This window comes from Mugil cephalus, chromosome 17 (genome assembly GCF_022458985.1).
Source record: "Mugil cephalus isolate CIBA_MC_2020 chromosome 17, CIBA_Mcephalus_1.1, whole genome shotgun sequence".
NCBI classification, from domain to species: Eukaryota; Metazoa; Chordata; class Actinopteri; order Mugiliformes; family Mugilidae; genus Mugil; species Mugil cephalus.
The window spans coordinates 15,562,819-15,590,534 of NC_061786.1; the positions used below are offsets into that span (position 1 = coordinate 15,562,819).

Sequence of the window (27,716 nt, forward strand, 5' to 3'; positions counted from 1 at the left end):
TATCCAGGAAATCCTTGACACTTTGAGGCTTCAGCTGGAGGAGAAACACGCAGTGGGCCTGTCCCATCTGCAGACCTCTTTGGCTCTCTCCTTTGAGGAAGAGCTGCAGCAGGTCAGACACTCACTTGTCTAATTTCAACAGAAACTTTTTAGATACTCTTTGGTTTATCTGGTTTTTGCTATTACCTGCATATCAGGTGCGCACAGAAGTCACTGACCATTACTATGAAGAGCTGCAGGAGATGAAGACTCGTCATGCGCTGGACCTGGAGCAACTCAGAGCCAAACTTTCTGACAGTCATCTGCGAGGTGCTTTACATATACGCTTTGATTAAATGGAAATAATCGCTGCAAATTTGCTAACTTTGTTAAACTACTCTTTGTTACAGAGCTTACCAGAGTCCGCTTTGAGGCAACAAAACAGGTTGAGGTGAGAAAACATAACCAAATAATATATACAATAAATTAGACACTAGGTTTAAAGTCCTTACAAAACTATTTTTGATCATTTGTTGTTAGGCTGAGGTCGAACAGAGGTTCTGGGCTCACAGTGAAGAGCTACAGACAAGTATGACCATCATCCACAGCCTGGAGAACAGACTGGCCGCTCTGAGTGAACAGTATGATGAGGAGGTTCAGAACACACAAAAGGTAAATGTATAACCTTGAAAATAATCTATGTAGCATTTAGCATACTAACTGGATTCAATAAAAACAGCGTGGGAATATAAAAACTGATACATTCCTTCCAACTGCTGCAGTTAAAGCAAGAGTTTGCTGGAAAGCTCGCCCATCTTGAAGAAGCTCTGAAGCAAGAAAGGGAGCATGTACAGGAGCACACGAAGAGGCTGGAAGAAGAGCTTCAAGAGAAGCATGAAACAGAAATCTCTGCCCTGAGGTCAGACCTCGGCAAGGAGCTGGAGAAGGAGAGGGCACGGCTTGAAAAAGCACTTGATGAGGAGAAGGAGAAGTTGGAGTCTCTACAGGCTGTACTGGACAGCGATCAGAGTAAGAACTTTTCACAGACTCTCAATTATTGATTCCAATGAGAAGTTTTTATCATAACTGTTATTTTCATGGTTGTTTCTGCATTAGTTTCTTATATGTTGCTTGTCTCTTAGACTCGCAGGTCCAAATGGTGAGACAACAACTACAGGCCCAGTACGACGGTGAGCTGCAAAAAGCAAAGGACCACATGTCTGCAGAGATCAAGGAGCTCACTGTTCTGCTTCAGGAGCAGCGAGAGCTGCACCAAGGCCAAGACAGGTGAGATGTGACTGACATCAAAATTCCTTATTATAGTTGGAGATTGACATGTTTGTCTTTTAAAATGTATGCTGCTGCATAACTGCAAATTTCCCCACTGTGGGATAACCAAATGATTCTTACCTTAAAGATAAGGATAAAATACAGAGCAATGCTCAGTTCCTTTTAAAGATTGTGATTTAAACATTTCTACTTGATGGACACAAAGTAATTTTGCTTAAATCATGACAGAAAACAGTTTTAAAAGCCTCACTCACACAAATCCTTCATTTTTAATATGTCTGGTTACTTTTGTCTATGTGTTCAGGTTCCAAGAGGAGAAAACTGAATTGGAGCAACGTTTGATCCAGAAATATGAAACGACCGTAACCGAGCTTAAGAACAAACATAAAGCTGAGCTGGAACACGAGAGAGCGACACTACTGAACAAACACTCTCAAGAGATGGACACGCTCAACACAAAACACAAAGCACAACTAGATTCACTCAGTACCAGTCACAGAGATCAGCTTGCAGCTATGGCTGCTGAGCTTGTTGCCCTGGAAGCATCGCTGAAGTCCAAACGAAACAAAGACCTTGAAAGTCTGGAGGCTGTTTTCCAGGAGACCAATCAGGCTCAGCTGGAGGCTTTAGAAGCAGAGTTGTCTCGCAAACACCAGGAAGAGAGGGACGAACTGGAAAAGAGGATGCTGGGAAATATGGACACTTTGGAGGCCACTTATCTGAAGGAAGTACAAGTAAGGAGATACAAGCTACAAAATACATAACGTTAAATTTAGATTAGATTAGATTTTACTTATCTTACTTTACTGGCATTACTTTTAACCCCGTTATATTTTTATTTTCAGACTTTGCGTGACGAAATAGTTCAACTTGAAGAGAGACATCGTCATGTCCTGAGCAGTCAGAATTCAGAACAAAAACAGTTAGTGGAGCGTCACGCAGCAGAGCAGCTGTCCATCAGAGAAGACCTGAGAAAAGAACTGGCTCAGGTACACATGGAGAAGTTCAGAGCCATGGCAGCAGAACTCAGCCATGTTCACAAGGTGAGAAATGAAACTTGCTAATAGACCCGTGGCCCACTCCTGCTGCTGTTGTTGTTGTTGTTGTTAAAAAAAAAAAGTGCTTTTTTTTTCTTACAGACTGAACTGGCTGCTCAAAAAGAGGCCTTAGACAGTGAACACTGCAAAGCACTGGAGACACTGAAGAAGCAGGTATTTGTCCAGTTGTTATCCCAGTGTCTTTAAAAAGTCTATCTGAGTGCCTTCTTAATTACTAAACTGATTTTAAGGTCACTACAATCTGGGCGTGTGTGTAACTGGCATTGTAATTTGAACTGGATTAAGAAAATAACACAAAGTAAAAAATCGGATTGGCGTATTTTGGTTTGTAACATGTAAGTAGAATATAATGCTGTATATTTAAACTGTATGATAATATACAGTATGTGGCATAAGACATTAAAAATATCATCATATTTGGCTTAAATATTTAAGCAGTTCTCATTAATGGCACTTCTGTGACTATACATATATAATATATTGCAATAATATATATTACAACACAATTTTATCACAGTTGTCTTTTCATCAGTTTGCATGTCTTGTAGTACAAAGTAATACTAATGCTTTTTGTTGACGTTTCACTCCTGCTTTTTCATTTTTCATGTCATGAGCTTTATTTTTTTAAGATTTGATTTGTTTTGACATCCACTCTCTCAGGTCTTAGAGCTCGAGCAGCAGCACAGCACTGCTCTGCAGGAGCTCTCTCATACCTACGCTGCTGAAAAAGAGCAGCTCGTCAAGCAGCACCAACTCCAGCTACAGGTGTGTGTGTGTGTGTGTGTCAGTCTGTCTTTTTCAGGGTGAATGAACATCCGTGCTCTGAATTTGCAACTTGCTTTTAACGGTTGCACAAGGCTTTGTCCCGTCCTCCCGTCTCTTACAGACCATTAGAGAAGGGATTACACTGAGTCATTGTTCATCCTTATAATGGTGTATTTGTGTAGAAACGCACAGCATTTATTCGTATTTTGTTTCTCAGAAGCACTAAATATGTGACTGTTTGACCAAGTGCATGTTGTGGCTATAATAAAAAAAAAAATACGTATGTCTGCTCTAGGAGCTGAAGGGGATTTCTGCACGGGAGCTGGAGGCCTGTCGCAGGGAGCTTGAAGAGGAGTCATCAAGGCAAAGACAGCACTTCCTGGAAGAGGCTGAGCTCCTCAAAGTCCAATCAGAAGAGCGTCTACAGGACAGGATTAATCAACTGAAGGTAAACGAGGAGATACTTCAGAGAGATGAGAAAAGAATCAGCTTAGTGGCGTACTTTTGTAAAAGAATTTTAATTTAATTAAATTCCATCAGTTCATTTTATGTGGAAAAAAATATTTTTTCCAGTTAAATTTTTTTTAAAGACACATTTATTTGATTTTCAGTGCTTATTTGAAACATTATTATGCAATAGCTCTGGATTATTCGGAGCTGTGCTGTGTATGTGTGTGTATGAGAGTGGTGGGATTGTCTGCTCTAAGCTCCAGCTGCACCAGTTCGTTCCTAGGGATATTTCTTTCTCTTGGACTCTTTCCCATTGCAGCTTTATTCAGTTTTCAGTTTTCTCCAAATCCCATACATGTCGTGTTCACATCAGTCTGTCTCTTTCCTCTGAGTCCGTGTGCTGCTGTGCTTGTGTTGGTGTTGGTGCCATCTGAGCAGGGGCTAAATGGGATGGATCTAATCTTTTTATCCTCTGATGCTGAAGGTTTACAGGCTGAATGTAGTTTTTTCTTTCTGCATTTGATCATCTGAAATGTGAAAGCCAGCAGTCTGTGACAAGCCAGTGAGGGATGAATAAACGTACGGCGTACTACAAATTTTTGGGTTGGTGGTCTGCATCTTTTCATTCACGTGTCCACGTCTCTTTCTCTTTCTGTGAAGACGGAGTTTGAAGTGCACAAGGAGGCGGAGCTTGAAGACCTGAGGCGGAGCTTCACATCCGAACAAGAGGAAAAGGAACGGAGCTACACGGGCAAAATGAGCCAACTCACTGCCCAGCTGCAGCAACTAGATGCTGTGGTGGCCCAGGTACCATATACATGCATAAAATCCCTACTGTTTTACTTGGAAGAGTTGTAGTATTGTTGTTGAAAGCACAAAAACTGTGAGATGAATTAGATTGGAAAATAAGGTGTAGTAAAAAAAAAATGGTTGAAGCAGGAGGTGAAGTTAAATCGTTTAAATAATTGTTTAGTGACTGAAAAAAAAATGTTGCTATTTTATGTGATTGACTTTTTCATTCATTTCACAAAACTCGTTTAGAGACAATGGGCAGATTAGTCATGTGGGGGGGGGGCTCCTTAATCCCTGATGTTTGTTTATATTTGTTTCCATGGCGCTTGTCAAGCTTGAATCTTTCATAGTGAGATATTAACACACATTCACCCTCGTGTGAGGTTTAGCCAAGAGGGTTGGGAGGGTTTCGTTGTCACGGCAACGCCATTGTTTTGTCGAGCCAGGTGGCTGCATGAGAGGTGTTTGGGAGGGAGCGGGAAGGAGAGGGGAAAAGAGAGGGAAGACGCGGTGAAAGGGGAGGGAGAGCACGAGGAGCACGGGGAAGGAAAGGTAAGACTACGGATGTAGGAGAAAACTCCTCTGGCTGCTCTTGTTCTTAAATATCTGGCACTGCAGCCAGAAACTGGCTTGCGTCACTACTGTACTGACTTAACGACAGTCCTACTGCCAAGGATCCCGGATGATTACAGTTTGTATGTGCTGGTTTTAGAGGAGGAGGAGGAGTGTGTTTGGGTTTACTTTCAATGTGTTGAATGTGCTCTAATGAATAGTACTGGTTGCTTTACCTGGGTTCCTTTTGAGTACGCGACGTATCTTCTGTGTTTTTATGCTTCTGGCTTGAATTAGGATGTTTTTGTTATGTCTGTTACTGATACTTTACATGGCTTAATGGTCAAATGGTGTAGGAGGGCATTTAACACGTTTGCTTATTATTATGTCTTATTTGTGAGAAGAGCAGAGGGGCAGGTTTTCCATCACCCTGTTTGTTTTTTCCAGCTGCGAGCAGAGGTTGGGTGTCTGCAGGGAGAGTTAGAAGGCAAACGTGCAGAGATGGAGACCCTGGACACCCTCCTTCAACGAAGGGAGCGGGAAAGTCAGGAGGGAGGAAATCTTCTGAAGATGCTCACTGATGATTTACAGACGGCAAAGGAGGAGCGGTGAGTGATTTTCTGTTTTTAATTTTTGTATAGTTTTTCATGTGCAACTCTTTAAGATAGATGGGTGGATTTTATGAATGTGTCTCTAAAGCAAAAGACCAGATATAGTATTTATTTGATTAAATTCTCATCATTCAGACTTCAATAGTTTCACATAGTAAATATTTTTGTTGATTTTTCCTGCTAGTCTTACTAGTACATCAATGCACCATGTGGTAAAATGTTAATTCTCATTGAATTTGAACGCTTAACGTAAATAAGATTTACTCACAAAACCAAGAAATTAAATATGTAAATACTTGTTTTCGCTTTCACTTTTACTGGAATATTTCTGATGCTTGTCAGTTGCAGTCAACATGGTCATGTGCCTGCTTTGTGTTTCTTTGTCTGATGTGTCACGCTTTCTTTCAGACACAAACTACACAACGCGAACGATAAGATGAAGAAGGTGCTGATTGAGATGCTCCGCAGCATCATAGCAACGGAAGAGCTGGTTGGACAAAAGATCAGTGCCAAAACCAAAACGTCTGAGCCGGCGATTCATCAGACAACAGGAAACAAAGATGCGCATGAATCAGGTTTGCTACTCCTTGTTTAGTCTTGTACCGAGATAGCTGGTTATTACGGTTTTCCTCCATTGGTTTGACTCATTTCTTCTAACAGAAATTACATTCTCAAAACTCTTAAGATCACTCGTATCTCTCCCAAAACTGTTCACTCATGCTTCACAGTAGTTAATCATTTGCAATTTGATTAAATGAATGAGAAATTCAATTCTGTTGTGAACAATTGCCAAGTGGTTTGGAGGGTTTTCCGTCTTATTATGAATATGTAATTTCTGTTTCAAGAAATGAGCCAAACCAATGGAGAAAAACTGTAAAATGTTATATTGAGTGCTTCAGAATGTGTAATATAATAAACAGCCTGAATCGTGTCCTATCATGACTTTTACAGGTATTTCAGGGGTAGACTTGTCGTCCGAGGACCTGGAGCTGACCCACCTCCTCTGTGAGAGTCTGCTAGTTTCAGATACTCAGATTAATCCTGGAGGAGAAGAAGCGGCTCTGAATGCCTGCAGCAGGTTACGTCACACAGTCGACACCCTGCTTGATCTGCTCAACCAGGCCAACACACAGGTAAAAGAAAGAAGTACAGCTGAGCCATTACCTCAAAAAACTGTCCTAAATGGTGGACTAATGATAGATCATTTGTTACTTTTCTCCAGCTGGAGCAGACACACAATGTCCATATTTCTCTGGAGGAACGGTTCTCCCAAGGCAGAGATGACTCCGCCCAGCTCCTTGAACAACATATGGTCTTATTGGAGCAGCTCGACCAGGAGGCCAAGCTGAAGAGTCAACTCCAGCTGGAGCTCCACAAGGCAGAGGGTGAGTGTTACAGCCAGACAAACTGAACCAGTCCTGTGCTGCCAATGACTTTCTTCACAGCGTCTTCTGTTGTCTGTGCTCCAATTCAGTTGCACAATTTAAACTGTAAACTTGTTCAAGTGTGACACTCTCAATCTGATTAGTTTATTTTCTTTTTCATATAAACTCATTGTATTTCCAACCAGGGCTTGTGGAGGGCTACATGGCTGAAAAGGCAATCCTAGAGGAGTCACTGCAGCAGAAGGAGACTCAAGAGGAGAGGCTAGTGGAGGAGCTGGAGGACCTGAAGCTGAAGCTGCACCAGATGGAAAGCCTCACCAAAGAGCTGGACGGCCTCCGAGTGAAGCATCAGGAGCTCAGCGAGGAGCACGCGAATCTCCTGCGCCTTAAGGAGCATCTCTGCGCTGGACTTGGGGAACGGGAGAAAGGTGAGAAGCACAAAGTTAGGCGTGTGTCGTGCCGAATAAAACGTTAGACGTCGACCTCTTTTTGAGGTTGACCTCACCGTTGTGTAATTACTGTGCTCAGATGTGTCTTCTCTCCATAGGCCATTGCCTCAATTTAGATCCTGACTCAGGTTTGTGGGTCAGAGTGGAGAGTGGGGGTGGCAATGAATATGCAGTATTTTTGCAGTGCTGTGTGGTTTCTGTTTGTAATGCTGACATTGGAAGTAGCTTTTAGCAGAGTGCAGTGTCATTTTGTTATCTTACTTCAGATTCTCTTGTGTCCCATCTTTCTTTTAGAATAATTCTGCAACTTCTAAACAATTTTCTTGACTCTTATTACTTTTTATTTTTATTTTTATTTTTTATAGCTTTGCTGGTAGAGACGGAGCGTTTGACACAGGATAGGCTGGACCTGCAGCGCCGGGCCGAGAAGGACCACAACTCTTTCTCTCTGCGCCTCAGGACCTTGGAGAGAGAGCTTGAAGAGCAGGAGACCAAGGGCCTGGAGACGGAGCTGCATCACAAGACCCACACCGAAGACCTCAACCAGCGCGTCCAAGCACTTGAGAAACAGCTGAAACACAACCGACAGTTTATAGAAGTGAGTTTTTATTAATTAAAATGAGTGATCTACACGCTTCACATTGCTCCTGAATTCTTTAAGTGATATTTGCAAAAATGGCAGGACCCATTCTGATGTTGCTGCTTAATGTAGTGCACACAGTCAATTTACATAATTTGTTGTTATGCATATAGGAGCAGGCTGTGGAGCGAGAACATGAGCGAGACGAGTTCCAGCAGGAAATCCGTAGGCTCGAGGCCCAGCTCAGACAGACCACCAGTGTGGATAACAAAGGACACAGGGTGAGGCCAATTAACGTAATGGCTTCTGTTCTTGTTGTGCAGATTATTTCCACGTTTTCTTTTTTCTTGATACAGTTACATAGTGTTGCATTTGGAGTGTGTGTGCATTTGTTTGATGTGATTGTAAACCAAATAACTGACGGCTACACATAGTACCACTTAAACTGTTGTGTTGACAATGAGCCTGACTATTGCCATGTGTTTATCCCTGTGCTGAATGGATTGCTGTAGTTTGAGGACTTGGTTCTGCAGGTATGAAATCTAACTGTAGCGTTTTTCTCTTAGCTTCTTTGACTTTTGTGCATGGTGTTTGTTTTACATCGTTATTCTTATGCGAGTATATTTAATGCTTGCCATAAGTTCTCTATTCATTTTCATATCATAGCCCATTTGCTAATATTCATTGGCTTCTTTTTCCACACTTCATTTGTTTGTTTTTTTCATCTCCGCATCACTACCCTCTGGAACGCCTTAACATGTGTGTCCGTATTAGTGGCTGTAGATCTGGAATGGCTTATTTAGCTCTGAATCTTTTACCTTTCCATTTGCTTATCCGTTTCTGCTACCTTAAACTCTGGAAACCTGTCGTCCAACGCGATGTCCCCTCCGCCCGCAGGTTGAGAGTCTACAAGCTATTATCAAAGACAAGACGAGGACCCACTCCGTTCCACCATGCAGCTAATGGCACGGAGATAGACAAGTAGCGGGACGAGATAAGCAGCGCACACATTCAGAGATAATAGTCTCCGCACTGACAAGCTCCACAACGAAGTTGAGAGAGCGAACACAGAAAACAAAAACATTCGCTTCAGTGTAGCTAACAGTCATTGCAGAACGCAACGAGGAGATAGACAAGCTAGCCGGGCGAATCAGAGAATTAGAGCAAGCGCTTCTTAACAATGCAGAGAATAATAGGTCTCTCGGTCAACTGGAACAAGAGCTCCACAGAGCGAAGTTGAGAGAGCAGGAACTCACGCAAGTAAGAACAAAAACATTCGCTCTCAGTGTAGCTATACAGTCAACGTGAACCTTCTTCAAGAATTCACCGATCCTCTCGTCCTCCGTCAGGATAAACAGGCACTGGAGCAGCAGCAGCTGTCCAACAGGCTTCAGATATCAGCCCTGCAGTCCAAACTGGATGAGACGAGGCACTGTTACCTTGACAACACACGCGACCCCACCCAGGAGCTTAGGGATGCTCTGGACACTGCTCAGCAGAATCTACAGAGCAAAGAACAAGAGGTGCGTTAGCCACGATACACCAGCTTTACCTAAAATATAAGATGACGAAAAGCGACACAACTGGCTGCACTACCAGCTTTTGGTGCAAATTTGTATGGGCATCCAGATTCATTATTCAAGTTGTCACATTCACTAGTGATCTATGAAATATTCTTACCCCACTATGAAAAACTGTTTTGCATTTATGGAATTTCTTTAGCCTTTATTTACCAAAAAATATCTTTTAGGTTGAGGTCCTGCTTGGCCAACTGGAGAATGTGCAGAGAGACTTGAGCATCAAAGAGGTGGAACTAAAACACCTCACGATGCAGCTGGAACTACTGACAAATAAGAATACAGAACATGTTAATGAGCTCCAGGAGCAGATAGCTGCCCTGAAGGTAAGGACGACTCTTTTCACCTAAATGCTGTAGTTACTAGATCCTTGATTCGTAGCACTTGATATTTGTACTTTCCTGTGATAAAAGTGTTTATTTCAGTATTTGTGACAACTCTGTGGTTGAAATTCATGCTTTAAATAATATCCTACCTTCCATAATTATAGATACTTTATGTTTAGATAAATTGTAATTGAATCTTAACACGTGCAACTCTGCTTACAGGAGAACGTGTCTGCCCTTGCTATATTAAAGGAGGAAAAAGAGGAGCACAGCGAGGTGGAGGAGACTGAAGAAGAGATGCTCCCCTCAGCACTTCTAGAGGAGAAAAACCAAGAGATCGACCACCTCACTGGTGAAATCCAGAGACTGGAACAGGAGCTGGAGAACGCCAGGGACAACAAAGTTGGTGTAAGTGCAGAGTGTGGAAGGACACATAAATAATTAATTTAGGCCATCATTTAAAAAATTTACATTTTACTTTTGCTCCCTGTCTTGCAAAAGGCTCTGGAGGTTGAGCTTGAAGACCTGCGCTCCCAGGTTGAACATCTTCAATCTGAAATCACGAGAGTGCGCCAGGACAAAGAGGAAGAAGAGGAGCGCCTCCATGAAGTCATCAGTACGTTGCAGGCGGAACTTGCCACCTTGGGCCCGAACCTGCATGAAGTTAGTGACTCTCAGGACGGCGACAGCATCAACCCTTCACCCGCTCCCAGCCCCGAACCTCACCAATACACTATCCAAGAACAAGAGAAGAGGGGACGGCCGAATAGCCTGAAGCATGAACTCAGTTTGAGTCATGCTGCCTCTTCTCGTTCTCTCCGGTCTCGTCTTAAAGCCCTTCAGAGTCAGCTTGAAACCACCGTAGCAGAGAAAGAGGGACTGGAGCGATTACTGCTCACCCAGGAGGAAGAGTACAGAGGACACGGGGAAGAGTTTGGAAAGAGGCTCAAGGCTGAAAGAGAAAAATCTGATGAACTCCAAGTTCTTCTTGCTCTGAGGGAAGCTGAGGTGGAGAAAATCAAATCCCAGGCAGAGGAGGAGAAGGAGAAGAGGAAACTATCGGAGGAAGAAAGGGACCGTTGTAAAGTTCAAGCTGAAGAAGCCGGTGTGCTCCGTGAGGAGAAAGCCCACCTCGATACTTTGGTTTTGGAATTGCAAAACACTGAACAGGAGAGAGTGAAGGAGCTCGATGCTCTTAAAACAAAGGAGCGGGAGATGAAAGTGGAAATCGAAGCCCTCAGAGAAACCGGTCTCACTCTTGAGAGACAAGTCCAGGAGGTAAGAGCGGAGCTGGTGGAGATGGAGGAACTGGTCGCTGAAGAAAGGGCAAAGATCAAAACCTTTGAGGCGGTGAAGGGAGAGCTGTGTGCTGAACGTGAGGCGCTGAGGAGGAGGGAGGCTCAGCTCCAGGAGGAAATTGAAAGGCTGAGACAGGAAGTGACCTCACTGAGAAACGTTATCCAGGATCTGACCACCAAGCTTAATGAAAATGAAACCAGTCAACAAGAGGCTCAAAAGGAAGTGCTGGTGAGTTTCAGCATCATGGTAAATTGGTTTTGCTTTCTATTTTAAATGTGCAAAGACTTGAATATAATATATTCAAATATATAATATATATTTAGCATATTTTCAGTTTTATGTCTGTAAATGTAAACATGTTACAGTACATGTGTTTTTAATCTGGCCCAGAAAAACAGAAAGGGTCTTTTTAGATGTTGCCAAGATGAGTCGGTAAAACCTGCTTCAACAAGTCTTGGATCTAGATCAGGAAATACCATTTTCTTAAAAAAAAAAAAAAAAAAAAAGCATACAACTGTGCTAGCGAGTGCAGGCACGATCACATCTGGTTGTAGTTAGGGGCCGTTGCGTTGGTGACGTGTTGTAGCACTGAGGCTGCAGAATCTTACACAGAGGAAGTGACATGAAAATGAGGAAGAAGGAAGAAAATCTTTGGTAGCGCTTGATTTTAAAGCTCTTTTGCATTTATTTATTTTTTGCTGTTGCTTGCCGTCTCGACAGGATGTGGTAAGAAGTAGCTGTGGTCATTGAAAAGAAAACGGGGAGGTTGTTTTGCATGGGTTGGGTTGCAGCATGTCTTTGTAGTCCGTCGACGTTGGTTTTTACTGGTCCAAAACACATAGCTCTGTGTTTATTTATATCTTTGGAGGAACTGAAGAAGTAATGAAATGTTCTAGGGTGTGAATGCGTGTGCCAATCCTCGAATCCTTTTTCTCAGACCCATGCCGAGGTGACCCTGGCTAAAGCAGACGCTGCCTTGAGAGAAAAGGAGGCTGAGCTCGCCAGACTGGGGGCTGAACATCAGTCTCTGAGGACGGAACTTACTGCAGTGAAACAGGGGCTGAGTACCAGCACAGAAAGGGCTGAAAAACTGCACGAGGAAGGACGGGTAGGCATATGACAGCATCTATTGTGCCGTGTATTAGTGTAAAGTATTAAAAACTTGATAGCTGCATTAACTCATTTCTTTCTGGCAGACCAAAGACCGTGCCCTCATCGACCTGGAGACTGACAACCAACAGCTGAAGGCGGAACTTCTGAGACTTCAGGAAGACCTGGCTGTACAGGAAGAGGAACTGGCCTATCAGCAACGAGAACTGCAGCAACTCCGACAACAGTGCTATCAACAGGAGACACTTCCTCACCACTCGGGATACCCGCATAAGGGTGAGAGCTAAATGAGTCTTTGCACTTAGTCTCTGAGGATGTGCACTATTTTAACATTGGGTACAGTCCTGCTGGATAGACAAGGCACTGACACAGAAAAGATCATTTAGATTAAAAGGGACATTTATTTATTTTTGTAAACTGAATATATTTGGGATTTGGCATTTCGTTCTGTGAACATGTAATTTTTCAATACGAGTGAAACGTAAGACATTGCTAATGAAACACATTTTATTTTCACCATCAGCTGCTTCTCAGAGAGCTTTCGAGGACGTCGTGGCCGTCTCTCGCAACGAAGCCTCTCTCAGCTCTCCGGAGGTTTTAAGGAGACTCGAATGCTCCGAGGACAGAATCCCAGACCGGTTCCACACATCTGCTCTCAGCGGTCTGAGCAGCACGTGCCTGGATCTACCTCCGGTCAAAACATCTCCCAGAGTTGTGATGGAGGCGCCGCACTCCAGGACCATCACCCCCGACCCGGCCACGCAGAGCACCCACTCCCCCGGCTCTGTGTCCATTTCCGACAACTTCTCCGTGCTGGATTCACTGGACGCTGACAAAGTGTGTTGGCTAACAGTCTTGTGTTTCAATTTCCTGAGCATCTGTAAGAGAGTTTATGGAGTTCAATGTACCTATATGTGTGTCATTCTTTTTTTTTTGTCTTAGATGCATGAATTAGAAGAACTTGACCTAACAGCACCTCCATCTCCACTTGGCTCCACTTCATCTTTGTCTGCACAAGAGTGGGCCAGTGATGGATATGGCAGCAGTGAGTATTTCCACAACCCGACAGCAAAAGATACATCATGAGCAGTTCAGCAGGATGTGTGTGTGTGTGTGTGTGTGTGTGTGGAATTGACCCAAAATGGTCCGTCAACCAGGAATATCACAGGATTTGACCCTTTGCTTACCTCTATGTTTTCCCGCTTGTGATTCAGATGTGAGTTCAGAGTTGGGTGCGAGGCTCAGAGTGGAGCTGGAACAGACCGAAAGGCTTGACGCTCAGTTTATTGAGTATCTCCGCTGCAGAGGAATGAACCCCACAGCGAACACGGACAGCGCAGCAGGTAGCATGAGCTACAGCGACGACTTGCTGTCGCCTGAACTTCAGGTAGGCTTCGCACACAGTTGTTTGTAGTTTAAATGTAAACACCAGCTTGTGTTTCATTCAGTTCCTCTGTCTTCACAGGGTCTGTTGAAGAAAGTGTATCAAGAAAGCTGCAGAATTCTCACTCTGTCCCAGCGCCGCGCTGCTCCTTCAACCCAGCTACATGTTTCAGGCTTTAAAACCACCTCATTAAGTCAGACGCAGCATCATTTTGAAGATAGTTCTGCACCACTGGACCACCAGGATAAATCGTTATCTAATCCCCCCATGGGCTGGCAGCAGGAGAAGAGGGCGCTGCAGGAAACCGTGATTGCTCTCAGAGAGCTGCTCTGTCGAATGGCCGAGAGACACACTCAAGTGAGTTTCTTCTAGCGAGAGGAACATTTGCTTTAAATGTTAAAATAGTGGCATGTAATGTTATAATATTGACGATTGCGTCCAGATAATGTTTTTGTTTTACAGTAGTTTTCACTCACGCATTAGATGAGAGGAAATCAACATATTATATAAAGTTGTGCTGTACTGTGTTTGTTCTTTCTTAGCCTGATCAAAGAGACGATAATACCTGGCACAGAGATCAGCTACTGATTGATGGACGGGTCGAATCCCAACTGAGGGAAGAGCTGGAGGAGAACCAGAAACAACTGAAATGTGCTCACGATGCTCAGCAGGAGCAAAACAACAAAATACTGTCTCTCAGGTACAACCACCAAAGTACACGTTATACAAACGATATTGGTTAAAAGTATCACTTTTGTTAATATTTTCTCATTTCCGGTGTTGGCAAGTAAAAACAACTAGATGCAGTTCACTTTTTAAATCACTTTATATTATTTTTTTGGAATCAGTCAGTTGATGTGGGGAAAAAAATCAAGATACTTAACAGGACACTCCCTAATATCTAAAGCATTGATTCTCAACTGGGGGTCCACAGACCCCTAGTGGTCTGTGGTTTAATTACAAGGGGTCCACGAAAAAGAAAATATCCTTTAAAGAAGATCATATGTGACCTTTATCTCCCTAAACCTCAGAGGGTAAAAGGATGTTTTCCTTTTTTTCTCTAATTACATCTGTTTCACACATGTAACTTACTGTATTTTATTAAATGATCTCGTTCCCGGTTACTTTAGTCAAAGTTACTGCATAATCCATCCATCCATCTCAAATTATGAGGTCCCTACTGTTACCGTACAGCGGGCACACACCATTCATATCTTAATGTTCTTATTGTGAAACAGCTGCAGGAAGGTGTTGTGAGAAACTCATTAACTTGTACCGCAAAAAGGTTGAGAACCACTGATCTAAAGGATCCCATACTTCATGTATTGTTGAAACATTATTTACTGCGTTACTTCCTGAGTTCTTTTCTCTTAGTTCCCTGGGTTTTCAGGGGGTTGTGTTGTTTCAGGCGCCAGTAAAGAGCCAGGGACGGATCCTAAACTCGATGGTTCATCAGATTCCATAACATTGCACAACATTTTACAAACCCCTCTCACAATTGTACAACTTGGAAAGTTGTCACGGACTATTTTCTCTTGTATAAATGTTGAGTTCACATTGCTGTGTAATCTGCCAGGAATGTTGGCTTGCACACATTTGATTTGCAAGTGCCAGTGCATCTGGAAGACTTGATGTGTTGAGCCTGGATTTCAACAAGCTTGAAGTTTTCTGTTTTTGTTCAATGACTATACTATCAAAATACACGGCTTGAAATGAATTTTTTTTGTTTTTCAGGATGACTGTGGAAGAGGGTGAAGAAGCTCTGAGGAGAGAACAAACCAGAGTCCAGGAACTTCAACAAGAACTGGAGCAGGAGAGAGCTCTGAGTCTCCGTAAAGACAGGGAGGAGGAGGAGAGGAAGGAGGTAAGATGACGACTAAAAGTGTGAATACTTTTAATGTGATCATGAGCACAAAAAGGTTGAATGCTCCCTGGTGTGTGCTTGTGAGTGAGTAAGTGATAATTGGTGGTGGTCGGAGGCCGTTCGGCGAAAATTGGCAGCCATGTTTCCGTCAGTCTGCCCCAGGGGAGGTGTGACTACTGAGGTAGTTTACCACCACCAGGATGTGATTGTTTGAATAATTTATTCAGTCGTAAGAGCTTTGAGCATCTAAATGGGAAAAGCGCAATATAAAACCAATGCATTATTATTATTATTTAAGCTATTTTAAATAGTTGAACTTTCCATTTTAAACTCTGAAAGGTGACCTGCTCTTCCTTTCCAGGCTGTACAAGTATCCTCTGAGCAGCAGAGGTCAGAGGTCATGTCTCTAAAGGGTCAGGTGGAGCAGGAGAAGGTGGCCTGCAGCAACCTCCGAAGAGAGCTTCAGATCGAACAGTCCCGCAGTGTGCTGCTGGAGAAACGCCTCGAGGAGACCCAGAAGCAGCTGGTGGACGAACACCAACGTTCTGCCCACCAACAAGAACTCAACCTGCAAGAAAAGACTCACCTCGAGCGCCTCCTCGCTGAAGCACAATCCCGTTTGGCCGAAATCCACTCTAAACTTGCGGACTCTCACAGGAAGCTCGACGAGGAGAGAGACCATTGCTCGAGGCAGGTGGACGAGCTCAGCCGGAGACACGAGGCCGATGCCGCCAGAGACAGGAAGTTCATCTCGGACCTGCGCTCGCAGCTAGAGCAGGAACGAAAGCAGGGGGAGGAGCTCGCGGCTGTGGCCGACAGACTGAGGGCTGAGCTGCTACAGTCCAGGAGGAGCTGGGAGGAAGAGGACAGAACGAGACGGGAGGAGCTTCAGAGGGAGCAGGAGGCCGCCGCCCGACATCGCGTAGCTATCGAGACCTTGACGGGGCAGAAACGGGAAGCCAGCCATGCTTTGGAGGTGGAGCGAGAGCGGTCCAGACGGCAGGGGACGGAGCTCGCCGAGCTGAAGGAGAAGCTTCGCCTCCTGAAGGACAAAGAGAGGGAGAGGGAGGAGCAATGGGACAGAGAGAGGAGGAAGGAGAGGCAAGAGCAGATGGAGAGAGAGAGACGGCAGGAGAGGACCAATAACAAACTGGTGAGATATCGTCCATCTTCTCTGGGGTTATATTTGTAAAATGTACTCTTTTTATTTAAGAGCAGTGCTTCATTATAAACATTTCTGACTTTAGTGTGAGTTGGAGTTGTTGAGGCAGCAGGACCAGCAGCGTGTGCAGGAGCTGCAACGCACTCTGTCCGAGCTGGAAAGAGAGGAGAGAGAAATGGCCGCTCAGAGGCTGTCTGGACGAACAATGGGACAGCAACACAGGGCTGCGTCTTCACAGAATCTCAGCAGTAACTTCCAGACTGATGGTGCCAAGGGAAGCATCTCACAACACCACCAGCAGGTATTTAAGAGCTTATTCCACGCGCTTAGATTACATGTGTTCACCCGGAAGTAGCTGAATACGCGCTTTTCTCGCTACAGATTGCGTCCGTGTCGTCATCCAACCTGTTGGAGACGTTACTGAAGGAGAACTCGGAGTTGACGGAGCGCGTGACGTCGCTCAGTCATGAGAGAGCCACCTTCAAACACAGACTCACATGTCTGGAGCGAGAGCTGCGGCGCACGGAAAATGAACTCGCCAGGGTGACCACAGAAACGGAGAACAGGCCCATCAATGACATGACCAGCAACAACAAGGTCAGCACATGCAAATACACACATAATAATATATTTTTTTCTTGCATAAGACTATTTTACTGTAATGATCCCACACTTGTAGTAAAGCAGGTTTGCATGGCCCTGTGCTAACATTGCCTGCTGATGTGGGAATACAGGGACATTTACAGCTCGAAGACAGAAAAAATAAATAAATAAATGTTAAAAATTTAAATGAAGAAACAGAGAATTATGGTTTCATTTGTTTTGACATATTTAAACATATTTTAACTTCTTTGTCCTAGCCCTAGCCAGTGTTGCTAAACAAGTTTTAAGGACGACACTTACATCTACATTGATATTGCCAATTGTTTTGCAGGTGCAGCGTTTGTACGAGCGCTACCTGCGCGCCGAGAGCTTCAGAAAAGCTCTGGTTTACCAGAAGCGTTACTTGCTGCTGCTGTTGGGAGGATTCCAGGAGTGCGAGCGGACCACGCTGTGTCTCATCGCTCACATGGGAGCGCGACCCTCGCCCCCACTCTCCTCTGAGCGAAGGCCCCTCGGAAGATTTCGAGCTGCAGTGCGAGTCGTCATTGCTGTTTCGAGGTGGGAAACGCACCAGAATATAAATACTGACCAATAAGCCCGGTCGTCTGTGTGGATAAAACGAACCTCACGCTCTTTTACAGAATGAGGTTCCTGACCAGGAAATGGCAGAGAGCGATCAAAAGATTATCTTCATCTGGGACTGTCAACGGCCACGCTTCAGGTATGGCTCATGCCCACAATTTATGATAATATGCATCGCGTGACTGTGTATTACGGTGGATTTTTAATTGTAATGTCTGCACAGGACCTAAGACTGAGGTATTAAGGCAGCAGCAGCAGCCAAGATCAAATTCAGACTCGACACAGAGCAGAGACAGAGATGCTGTGTCGGCACTTGTTCCGCCCAGCAAATCACCCTTCAGGCTGCACAGCAGGTTTGAGGTTTTTTTTTTTTTTCATATAACTTGACACTGCGTGTTAAAGACATCATTTGAATGAAAGCATTGTTTTTGTTTTGTTTTTTTTTAATGAGCTCTTACACTTCTTCTTTAGGCCTCACTCCAGTACCAGTCAGCATTCAGGTGCAACGTCTCAAGATCCAGAGCGATCCCTGACAGAATATATCCATCATCTAGAGAAAGTCCAGCAGCGATTGATGGGAGCCAGACAAGGTGAGCAGCATTAACTACATACTGGAACAAGAGATGCACCGGAGGGGAATTTAAAAAAAAAAAAAACACCAGCTCTGGGGTTAACACAACATTCACTGTTGTCACCGGCACTACTTAATGGGTTCTGAGCACCTGATTAATTGGAACAAAAGCAAAGGCAACCACACTGGGAGATCTTAAAAGTCACTGGGTTTATGTTTATAGCCACACAGTAGTAATCAGGTACTGGCTCAGGAGAAAAAAAAACTCCTTTGTTGTTGGGTGAAGGTGTGACGTCAACCTGACCACATTAGAAGAAATCCCCAAATGTTTCCCACAAAACCTGTGTGCTCTATCATCTCCCAACCTAGTCAGCGAGACTCACTTAGCCCCGCCCCCTAAAGAGGAAAGGAGGATACAGTCAGCCTGTTCCCCTGATATGATTGGTTATCGGCAGCGCTGGCTGCAGGAGAATAGGACGTGGCTGTACCTGAGCTGCTTGTCGCCCCTTTACCTGAACCGTCCAGGTGAGTGTGAGTGTAGCACACTCACTCCACCAAACAATAAAGCAGCACAGTGTTAGTGCAGCACATTAGAGGTGATAACACTCTGGTCTGAAACGAACACGTCCTACAGTTTTGTGCTACTGCTTGATTTAAAAGCACATTTTTTTAGATTATATGTTATATATGTTATTATATGTTACTGACTGGAAGGTAAGTTGAAAGTAACTTGTTTATGAGGTTTTTAACGTTGTATCTGGGGAAGTTCTCACTAGCAAGAGAAAAATGATCAACTGAGGGCAACAATAACTGATTAAAATGTGGCTTTGGTGGGTCAAATGCCATCACTAGCAATCAGTCACTGTTTCCTAAATAATTTCCTTTTTTTTTTTTTTTTTTTTTTTTGCTCTACTTTATGAACTGCATGGTGTCCAATAACTTCTGCAATGGACCCGAAACTCAAAAAGACCCGAAAGCAGAACCTTTACTCTCTCAAGACCAGAGTGTGATTGCTTTGCTGACAATGGACAATCTGTGTTTTTTTTTTTTTTTTTTCATGTTAGAATTTAATATTTTTTTTTATTGTTTGAGGTTTCTTGCAATGTTGAATTTTATTAAAGCTATACATGTCACACATTTATTTAAAATGTACTCGCTAATGCTGTTTTTTTCCATCTGTTTTCCATCCAGCTTCAGTCATCTTAACGAATATATTTAAATGTACTGGGAACCACTTGGAAAACTGTTTTTTAAGATTTACTCAAAGAAGCTTTAGCTGTGATTTATTTATTTATTTATTTTTTAATTGTAGCTTAGCGTGATACTTAATCCTGAGTGTAAGGGTTGTTTTGTTTTGCCTTTTCTAATATTCTACTTTTTTTTCTTTGTGTCGTGTTAGGTTCATCTGCTCTACAGTCCAGCCCTAAATAGTCCGAGCACTGAAACACTGAATTTTGCCTGAGGACACTGAAGAAGCCATTTTCTCTTCATGTTGTTCCAAAACTGTCCATGCCTTACCCCCAATGTAGAAATGTGTAGAAAGGAATATCACACGTATTGAATATTTGATTGCAAGTGATTGTTTTATAAGGATCTAAATTATTTTTTAATATTTTCTAATGTTATTTTTCTATTATCTGTATGGTATTTTGAAGGGTCACCCTTGCGATGCTGCGAGAACAAACATTTCTCATTTGAAATAGTGCCGTTTGTTCTATTTGTACTGTTTTCTATCTTTTTGTGGTATGTAAATGGGGCCGATGTTCATTGTGTCCAAATGTGCACTGCTTTTATATACTGGAATTTACAGATCAACATATCTAGTGAGTGCATTATCGCAGAAAGGTAAACAGTATGTGTTTTGTATTATGTTTTTACCATAAAGTTAATAAACATTTTAATGTGTCACTACTGACTGGGTTTATTTTAGTGGATGGCGCCTCATATGTTACATTTATTTGGGATTTTTTTTTTATGTCGAGTGTGAACAGGCTACACTGCGTCTCTTATTTTGATGGTCATGATAAAATTAACAATATTAGGACAAACCGAGTACACCTGAACTTTTAATAGAGATATAAATATTGCTTGCATTGGAATTTTCTCCCTTTTACACCTTAAATGAAATATTTTAATCTTTCCCCTATTTAACCTTGTGTTTATTTATAATTTTAGAGGGTTGTGATTTATCAAATATTTACAAGATTCGAGTTTTCTTTATTGTCCTTTTTTCCTGTATGTTTCAGGATACAGAAAAATCGAGAAAAAGTCTCTCTCTCTCAAATGCACACAAAAATATACAGAATAAAAATCTAATGAACAAAATGTAAAGGAATAAAACGAGATAAAAACTAATACAACATGAACATTATGGAATGAGAGGTAAATAAATAAAGACAACTTGAGTTTAACAGCACTGAGGTGCAGACACCTGTCAGTATTTGTATTATTCTGTATTGCATGTACATTGCCAAAACAACAAGATTTTATTCTTCATTTCAAATTTTTGACCCAGAAAGTGTAAAATGCATCTTCTCTATGATTTGTCTTGACATGTATGTTTGTTTTTGGGATCCAGTAACTGAGATGGTCAGGATTATGTAACAGGAGCTGACATCTGATCTGGGCAGCAGCACCTATAGACACTTTTAGTTTATCCGTCAGGTTCGTTCGTTTACAACAATCCTCACACACCGTTTATTCTTGGTCCTCCGTCGTGTGTCTTTTTCATTCGGGCTTTATAACCCCGCCCACCCCAATTTCTCTGTGACGTACAAAACGTTCGCACCTTGCGAGACGTCACGACGGAATGACGCATTCCGTCGTATTTGAGCACTGCTGCTAAGGCTAGGCTAGGGTAATGGTAGGCGGTGTGTCGTACATAGCCCGTTTGACATCTTAACTGTGGATAAATAGTCCTGGCCCGCGTAGAAGACCTCGCTACACTTTTCTCGTATTTGTCTGGGATGTATGGATGGATAGCTGACGGAATCTCGTCGCTGTTTGAGCCCGTTACGAGGCAAAATCCGTCCGAGTTGCCAGTGAAAGGTAACCTTAGCGACGGGGAACCCACGCCGGCAGCACGGCGGCAGGAGAGCCACCACAGAGCGGCGAAACGGAACTACCAGAGGTCGGTGGTGGTGGTGGTGGTGGGGGTATAGCCTCTACGTTTACTAATTAGTTCTCCAATTATCGCTAAAATGTGACTATTTAAAGAGTGGGACACTTGAACAGAGGTAAACATTCACCAACCAAGCTAGCTGACCTGTGCAAACAACTAGCAGCATAATACAAACAAAGCTCAGATTTTCGTGCCATATTATTGTAGTCGAGTTATTAAAATGCTGGTGAAACGAAAACATTACCTTTCTACCCTATAAGTTACATTTGAGTCAATTTATACACCTACAGTCGCCTAAATTGCATGTTATTGTTGTTATTCTTGTCTAATATTTATTAAACGAATACATTGTGATATAACAACTAAAACAATGGGTTCTACTTTTGACAAAGGTTTAATGTGTGTTTAAACGAACGACACAAGTTAGTTGGTTATAGTACAAAGTGTATATGAAAAGGCACTGAGGTCTTAAGTAAAAAAAAAAAAAATATCATGCATTATGCTTTATAAGTGAAAGTATTATCCTAGTACCCTATGGCCATGCCAAAATAATATTTATTACACTAATGGATTACAGTTCATAAAAATATGGGAAATTTAGGTTGATAGATATATAGTAGATAGAAGTAATATGGCCTTAGTTCTTGCTTATCTGTACTTGGGTACCTTGAATTGCTGATGCTATATACTGTATGCTTATATAATGCTTGTTACATAACACAGACGGAGTCTAACCTAAATGTGGAATCTGTTGTTGGTATCACATTCTTGCAAAAAGGAACACTGTGATCTCTTATCGTATTTCCTTTTGTTACAGTGTGCATGTTGCAGACGGTGTGTTGCAGGGTGACCAGGTAGAGGTCAAAAGACGCAAGCGAGGTTTGTTTAAATATATATATATATATATATAAATATCTGTAGCATCTTGGTCATGTCAGGAAGGAACAAGACTCCTGATTTGTGGCGTTTTTGTGGCTGTGTTTCAGATGTAGTAATCAGCTTCGTGAAGAAGACTGTAGCTGGCGTGGCAGGTCTGCTCGGGCTGCGCACACCCCTGACGACCAAGTGTGAAAAGCCCTATCAATATGAAGAGTCACAGGTGGGTGCTTCATTCAAACCAAGATTTGGAGTTGCTTGTCCAGTAGTTCTTGATAATGATCGGACCTTAAACTTTTAAAATCATAATAAAGTGTCCATCTATGTGAAGACACACGTGGGAATGTTATTATGTGCAGCTGTGGATACATCTGACAAAAAGTTGGCTACACAGGTTACTTATCTATTAATTTTAGCTTTTTACACATTTACTTACATGCATTTCCTCTGCTGATCCAGCCTGTCACACTGATGGGAATAGATGAGCTCCAGTCCTCATTGCTGAACAGAAGTGAATGGAGAATGGGTAAGCGAGCATGCATTATTATTTATGTCGCTTTGTGTCACCTATTCTAATTGTTTTAGACTTCTCTCTTCCTTATCCCTTTTGTCAATTAGTTGTTTTTGGTCTTTTTCCACAGATAAACCAGTAGGTGGAGTAAACGACAGGGGCGGGAAGAACCCCTTTCAGAGCTCTTCACCTCCTTTAATGAGAAAGTACAGGTAATTGATTCAGTATTTGAGATTCATGGATTTCTTACATGAACTCATCAAACATTCCTTATACACTCAGTTATTAACACATATTCAGTGGCATCCTCTTGCTTATGAACTCAACTCTTTTTGAATCCAGTGGGACAGCGCTCTCTGCAGGGCTCCCAGACAGAGCGAAGGACAGGGACAGGGAGAGGAGAGGCTCCCTCCAGTTGTTGCCCCCCAGGCCTGCTCTCAGAGTGGGAACTGCTAATCCTGATCCAACATGCAATGGGTTTGGACACAACCGCTGCTACAAGCCCAGTCTAACTGTGGAAGAGGTGAATTTAGACAATCATTTAGATTTGCTTTTGATTTCTGCATCATTTGCACACTTTTTTTTCCTTAATGTTCCCAGTTTTTGTGCAGATTTAACAAGTAGCGTTAACTGGCTTTAAGTTGAATGTAAATTAAATCTCTCTGCCTTTTTTCTTTGCTTTCACTATTCAGAGGAGTTCTTAAGTTTCGCCTGACTTCATGATCAAGCTTTAACCGTATGTACCACTTGGCTCTTCCACTTACCATGTGTTTGTTTTCTGCCTCTAGGCCATAAAGCAGAATAATAAGGAGCACTACAGGCGCCTGTTAGAGATGGTGACAGAGAAATACAGCAAAAGCCAACCACTACCTTTCAACCAAACAAAACCACAAGAGTGAGTATAATCCATGTGGAAAGTTAAAAATATCATCAAGATCCATTTAACAGTAAACTCGTGAACTGAGTTTGTTCTGGATCCTTCTCTGTTTTGTTCCCAGTGAGTCAGTGTCACAGGGTGATCACAAAACTGCTGCTTCAGGAAAAACCTTTGAATCGGTGTCCAGAAGGACGGCCTTCCCAGGTAGGACACTCACTTATTCAAAGGAACGGATGAAATCTGTAAACCTACTTAGTCACTTTAAGCGAAGCCTTTATTTTACAGGTGCAGCTCCTTTTAAGTTCGCAATTAACAGCCATCATCATTAAAGCTTTTGGCTACATCTTTGATACGTTTGTTAAAAATTCATCATATATATTATTTATTAGAGTGACTTGATTCAGAGTAGGCTTCATTAAACATGTTTCAGGGAATATACTGACACTAATCTCTGATTCACAGCTGCACCAAGTGTGTTCACATGGAGAAATCCATCTGCAACAAAGGACAGGTCAGTGCATCATAGTTATTTATTTAAATACACGCGTATCGTACGTAGTGATGAATGACTATTTTAGTAACGTCTATCTACACGGTTAATCTTCAGGTGGGGTGGCTTGACTTTTAGTAAGTCATTTAATGGAGCTTTTGACGACACACAGCCTGTCAGAGGTGCAAAGGTAATAATTTCTCTTCTCTCTGACATGTATTCAGCACGTTGCAGGTGCAAGTACTTGTTTTTTTTATGTCTGAAATGTGGTCTTGAAGCAGAAACCTGCCGCAGAGTTGGACCTTTCTACTGAAGTCGCTACCCGCCTCAGTCTCGTGGACAGAGACGCTCCTGCCGTCGGCCAGACCGACACGCACTCTGCACACACAGCACATGCAAGACACAGTGATGAAGACATACCGAGGCTGACTAAAGTAAGGAGAAATTATGCAACGTTCTTGAAGTCATCTTCTCGAAATTAGTGCGTTTTTTTTTTTTTTTTCCCCTGAACTTCATGTGTGTATTGTTTGTGTGTGCAGGAGATGGCAGCGGAGGTGAGTGGAGCCCTGGCTCAGAGCGACCCCAACCTCGTGCTAAGTGCAGCTTTCAAACTCCGCATCACACAGAGAGACCTGGCCACGCTGCAGGAGGGCGGCTGGCTCAACGACGAGGTGGGATTTAACAAGAGTGTAAAGAGACGTTTTTGAGTGTTGTTACATCTGTTATGTCTTCTTTGCCTCATTAGAGGCTCATTCTTCGCCTGTTTTAAAATGATTAAGTATGCAGGAATGGGGTTAGCCCATGGTATAACACATACTTTGATTTTGACATCCCTTAAAACAATCTGTGTATTTATGGTTTTCTTTGAGGTTTCCCACAAGCTGACGATAGCAGTAATAAAGTTAATAAACTGTCCGTGACATGCTTGTTATTTTGTGTGTTGTTTGCAAGTGTAGAGTATCAGTGTTTTGTATACCAGACACTTGTTTGTTGTTAGCAGTAGCTGCTGCAGGCTGTTGCAGAAGAAACAAAGTATTCTGCATGACCTGTTTTGCCACATTAGCATTGCAAAATGTGGTTAATAGAAATGTGAGCAGTACTGTGTGAGCGTTCCTCTTATCGGCAACTAGAAAAGAAGCGCAGCTGTATGCAAAGTCAGTATGAATGCAGGTTGCGTCTTCCTGTGTTTTGATGTTGTCAGTATTGTGCATTAATGCATCGCTCTCGTCTCTTGTGTCCTCCTCCAAGGTCATAAACTTCTACCTTTCCCTGGTCATGGAGCGCTGCTCCAGCAAAGCGGGACAATTGAAGGTCTACTCCTTCAGCACCTTCTTTTTCCCAAAACTGCGAGGAGGAGGAGGAGGAGGAGGAGGGCAGGCTGGAGGACACGCTGCTGTGAAGCGCTGGACCAAGTCAGTTGACCTCTTTCTTTATGACCTCGTTCTGGTCCCTCTGCATCTGGGCGTCCACTGGGCGATGGCTGTGAGTCCTCACTGGCAATGGTCACTCATTTGTTTCCCTAGATTTCACTGAAACTGGTCTTCAGTGTGAAAAAAAAAAGGAATAAACTGTAGATGTAGCTTTAATTTATCCTGAAATGTGTTTTATTTTAATAACTGTCAAACTATTAAAGAAACACATACACACATTTGCAGCTTTTACTTTTATAGGCACTACACAGTTTAATAACTCACCATTTTCCTCCCAGGTGATAGATTTTAAGTCAAAGACAGTGAAGTCATACGACTCCATGGGCCAGAGACATGATGACATCTGTAGTCTTTTACTGTGAGTCCACTTTTTTCTTTTATTCTCCCGTTGTCTTTATGTATATATATATGTGTCTATGTGTGCGTGTAAATGTACTCATTTGTCCCATTACATAATAAATTAAAATATGTTTAACTTTCCAGACTGTACCTTAAAGAGGAGCACAAAGCAAAGAAAGACAGGGAGCTGGACAGTGTTAAATGGACGGTTGGGAGTTTGCGGCCCGGTGTAAGTACAACCGTGATGCGTGACGTTAACGATTTTACAACAATTAGTCGCTCACTGTGAACTTAATGACTTTGTGTTTTGCGTTTAGGAAATTCCTCAGCAGAAAAATGGAAGCGACTGTGGAGTTTTTGCCTGTAAATACGCTGACTATATTGCAAAAGGAAAGCCTCTCACCTTTAAACAGGTATGTCATTTATACCCATTTAAAAGGAGTCTGTGGAGTTTTCATGTAAACAAACCAAAGTCAAACATATACTCAGCTTTATTTATTTGGTACCAGGCTTGTTTGTCCCTGACTGTTAAAATCTTGAGCAGGAATGTCAGTTTCATAAGAGGCTCGTTTATGTAAAAATTGCTTCATAGCATTATTACATTAGAGATTATGCTACAGAACACTCGTTATTTATTATATAAATTAGAAATAACATTCTCCCTCTTGCTTTACAGTGCCACATGCCTCTCTTCAGGAAGTTAATGATGTGGGAAATCCTCAATCAGAAGCTGCTCTAAAGGAATCGCAATAAACTCAATTAACAAGAGACTTTTGTCCACACAACTGACGTTTGTGTGTAGCGACTACATGTTGAAGATAAAAAAAAGGGCCAAAGAAGAGGACTTGCTTCTCTCATCTGGAGAAGTCAAACACTAGTCTTAAGAACTCAATATGTCTTTGACCTGCGAGCGACATATTAACAATTTGTATTCTCTGAGTTGTAATTAGAGACGTTTATGGGATGATGTAAGAAGCATTTGTCTTACACAAACTTTGGCACTACTGACTGAATGGCTTTTTATTGACTTTGGATTGTATTTTTTTTTTTATTTTTTTCTGTTTGAAGTACTGCCTGAAGTGCCTTCAGCCCCTGCAGCTTAGAGCATGCTTTTGTCTTTTGGTATGTTACTTTATTTACAACTTATCATCAATTCTGAAGAGTTTGGATCTGAATTCATTCAACCGGATTGTTGCAGGTCAATGATATGGGGGGGTGTAGTTTGCAGTGGTCAACAGAGTGGAGGGCAAATGATTACAATTACATTTAATTGTGACACTCAATCTTTGTGTGACACGTGGACAAATAAAATACCTCCTCTCCGAACCCATTTAGACAAAAAAAAAAAAAATGCATGATTGAGTGCTTGTTGTGGGAACATGTTTCTATTATTTATGACTCGACTGGATGAGAAAGTGTTTTTGGAGTGTGTGTATATCTCTTGCTCCGTGAGTAAAGTACTGATTGTCCCATATTTGTTACCATGAAGCGCTCTTAGACCTGTGAATCTATTCAACGAGCATACTGGAAGAGGCTGTTTAGGGCTGTTAACAAAGACTCAGTTTATAGTGTACCCTAAAGCAAACTACTGTGCACACATGCATGTGTGTGTCCGTGTTTAAAAATGTGATTTTATTTTTATTTTTTATTTTTTTGCCCCCGCATTAAAGTATTAATTTTTAA

The 27,716-nt window shown here is 42.4% G+C and overlaps 2 protein-coding genes across 3 annotated transcripts in view; both read left to right on the top strand.

Moving 5' to 3' along the window:
* The window catches only part of pcnt (pericentrin), a 31,656-nt gene extending 11,359 nt beyond the window's left edge, over positions 1 to 20,297 (top strand). Inside the window, exons 20-61 of the mRNA XM_047610387.1 lie at positions 8 to 112; positions 198 to 309; positions 390 to 430; positions 520 to 651; positions 762 to 1,008; positions 1,122 to 1,266; positions 1,574 to 2,003; positions 2,115 to 2,312; positions 2,409 to 2,480; positions 2,988 to 3,092; positions 3,388 to 3,540; positions 4,203 to 4,349; positions 5,334 to 5,494; positions 5,906 to 6,072; positions 6,449 to 6,630; positions 6,720 to 6,882; positions 7,068 to 7,310; positions 7,697 to 7,929; positions 8,085 to 8,192; positions 8,424 to 8,444; positions 8,809 to 8,856; positions 9,010 to 9,171; positions 9,261 to 9,434; positions 9,662 to 9,814; positions 10,037 to 10,222; positions 10,316 to 11,341; positions 12,051 to 12,221; positions 12,310 to 12,499; positions 12,747 to 13,060; positions 13,166 to 13,268; positions 13,438 to 13,610; positions 13,689 to 13,964; positions 14,150 to 14,307; positions 15,342 to 15,471; positions 15,833 to 16,624; positions 16,719 to 16,934; positions 17,015 to 17,230; positions 17,568 to 17,794; positions 17,878 to 17,957; positions 18,042 to 18,171; positions 18,290 to 18,408; positions 19,789 to 20,297. Of these exons, the coding sequence (XP_047466343.1) occupies positions 8 to 112; positions 198 to 309; positions 390 to 430; positions 520 to 651; positions 762 to 1,008; positions 1,122 to 1,266; positions 1,574 to 2,003; positions 2,115 to 2,312; positions 2,409 to 2,480; positions 2,988 to 3,092; positions 3,388 to 3,540; positions 4,203 to 4,349; positions 5,334 to 5,494; positions 5,906 to 6,072; positions 6,449 to 6,630; positions 6,720 to 6,882; positions 7,068 to 7,310; positions 7,697 to 7,929; positions 8,085 to 8,192; positions 8,424 to 8,444; positions 8,809 to 8,856; positions 9,010 to 9,171; positions 9,261 to 9,434; positions 9,662 to 9,814; positions 10,037 to 10,222; positions 10,316 to 11,341; positions 12,051 to 12,221; positions 12,310 to 12,499; positions 12,747 to 13,060; positions 13,166 to 13,268; positions 13,438 to 13,610; positions 13,689 to 13,964; positions 14,150 to 14,307; positions 15,342 to 15,471; positions 15,833 to 16,624; positions 16,719 to 16,934; positions 17,015 to 17,230; positions 17,568 to 17,794; positions 17,878 to 17,957; positions 18,042 to 18,171; positions 18,290 to 18,408; positions 19,789 to 19,820 (8,241 nt within the window). The 3' untranslated portion in view covers positions 19,821 to 20,297. The remainder of the gene's footprint in view (positions 1 to 7; positions 113 to 197; positions 310 to 389; positions 431 to 519; positions 652 to 761; positions 1,009 to 1,121; positions 1,267 to 1,573; positions 2,004 to 2,114; positions 2,313 to 2,408; positions 2,481 to 2,987; positions 3,093 to 3,387; positions 3,541 to 4,202; positions 4,350 to 5,333; positions 5,495 to 5,905; positions 6,073 to 6,448; positions 6,631 to 6,719; positions 6,883 to 7,067; positions 7,311 to 7,696; positions 7,930 to 8,084; positions 8,193 to 8,423; positions 8,445 to 8,808; positions 8,857 to 9,009; positions 9,172 to 9,260; positions 9,435 to 9,661; positions 9,815 to 10,036; positions 10,223 to 10,315; positions 11,342 to 12,050; positions 12,222 to 12,309; positions 12,500 to 12,746; positions 13,061 to 13,165; positions 13,269 to 13,437; positions 13,611 to 13,688; positions 13,965 to 14,149; positions 14,308 to 15,341; positions 15,472 to 15,832; positions 16,625 to 16,718; positions 16,935 to 17,014; positions 17,231 to 17,567; positions 17,795 to 17,877; positions 17,958 to 18,041; positions 18,172 to 18,289; positions 18,409 to 19,788) is intronic.
* A 910-nt stretch (positions 20,298 to 21,207) lies between these two features.
* On the top strand, positions 21,208 to 27,716 carry senp2 (SUMO specific peptidase 2). 2 transcript variants are annotated; one of them, XM_047611870.1, is made up of 17 exons: positions 21,208 to 21,519; positions 22,328 to 22,389; positions 22,497 to 22,609; positions 22,846 to 22,912; positions 23,028 to 23,109; positions 23,240 to 23,420; positions 23,686 to 23,792; positions 23,896 to 23,978; positions 24,237 to 24,285; positions 24,382 to 24,454; positions 24,543 to 24,698; positions 24,804 to 24,935; positions 25,513 to 25,746; positions 25,973 to 26,052; positions 26,178 to 26,262; positions 26,351 to 26,446; positions 26,710 to 27,716. In XM_047611870.1, the coding sequence occupies exons 1-17, from the start codon at positions 21,356 to 21,358 to the stop codon at positions 26,770 to 26,772; spliced, it is 1,827 nt and encodes a 608-aa protein (XP_047467826.1). In that variant the 5' UTR covers positions 21,208 to 21,355; the 3' UTR covers positions 26,773 to 27,716. The 2 variants fall into 2 exon arrangements, with proteins under 2 accessions (XP_047467826.1, XP_047467827.1); XM_047611871.1 differs by having other exon boundaries at positions 21,209 to 21,519; positions 24,546 to 24,698.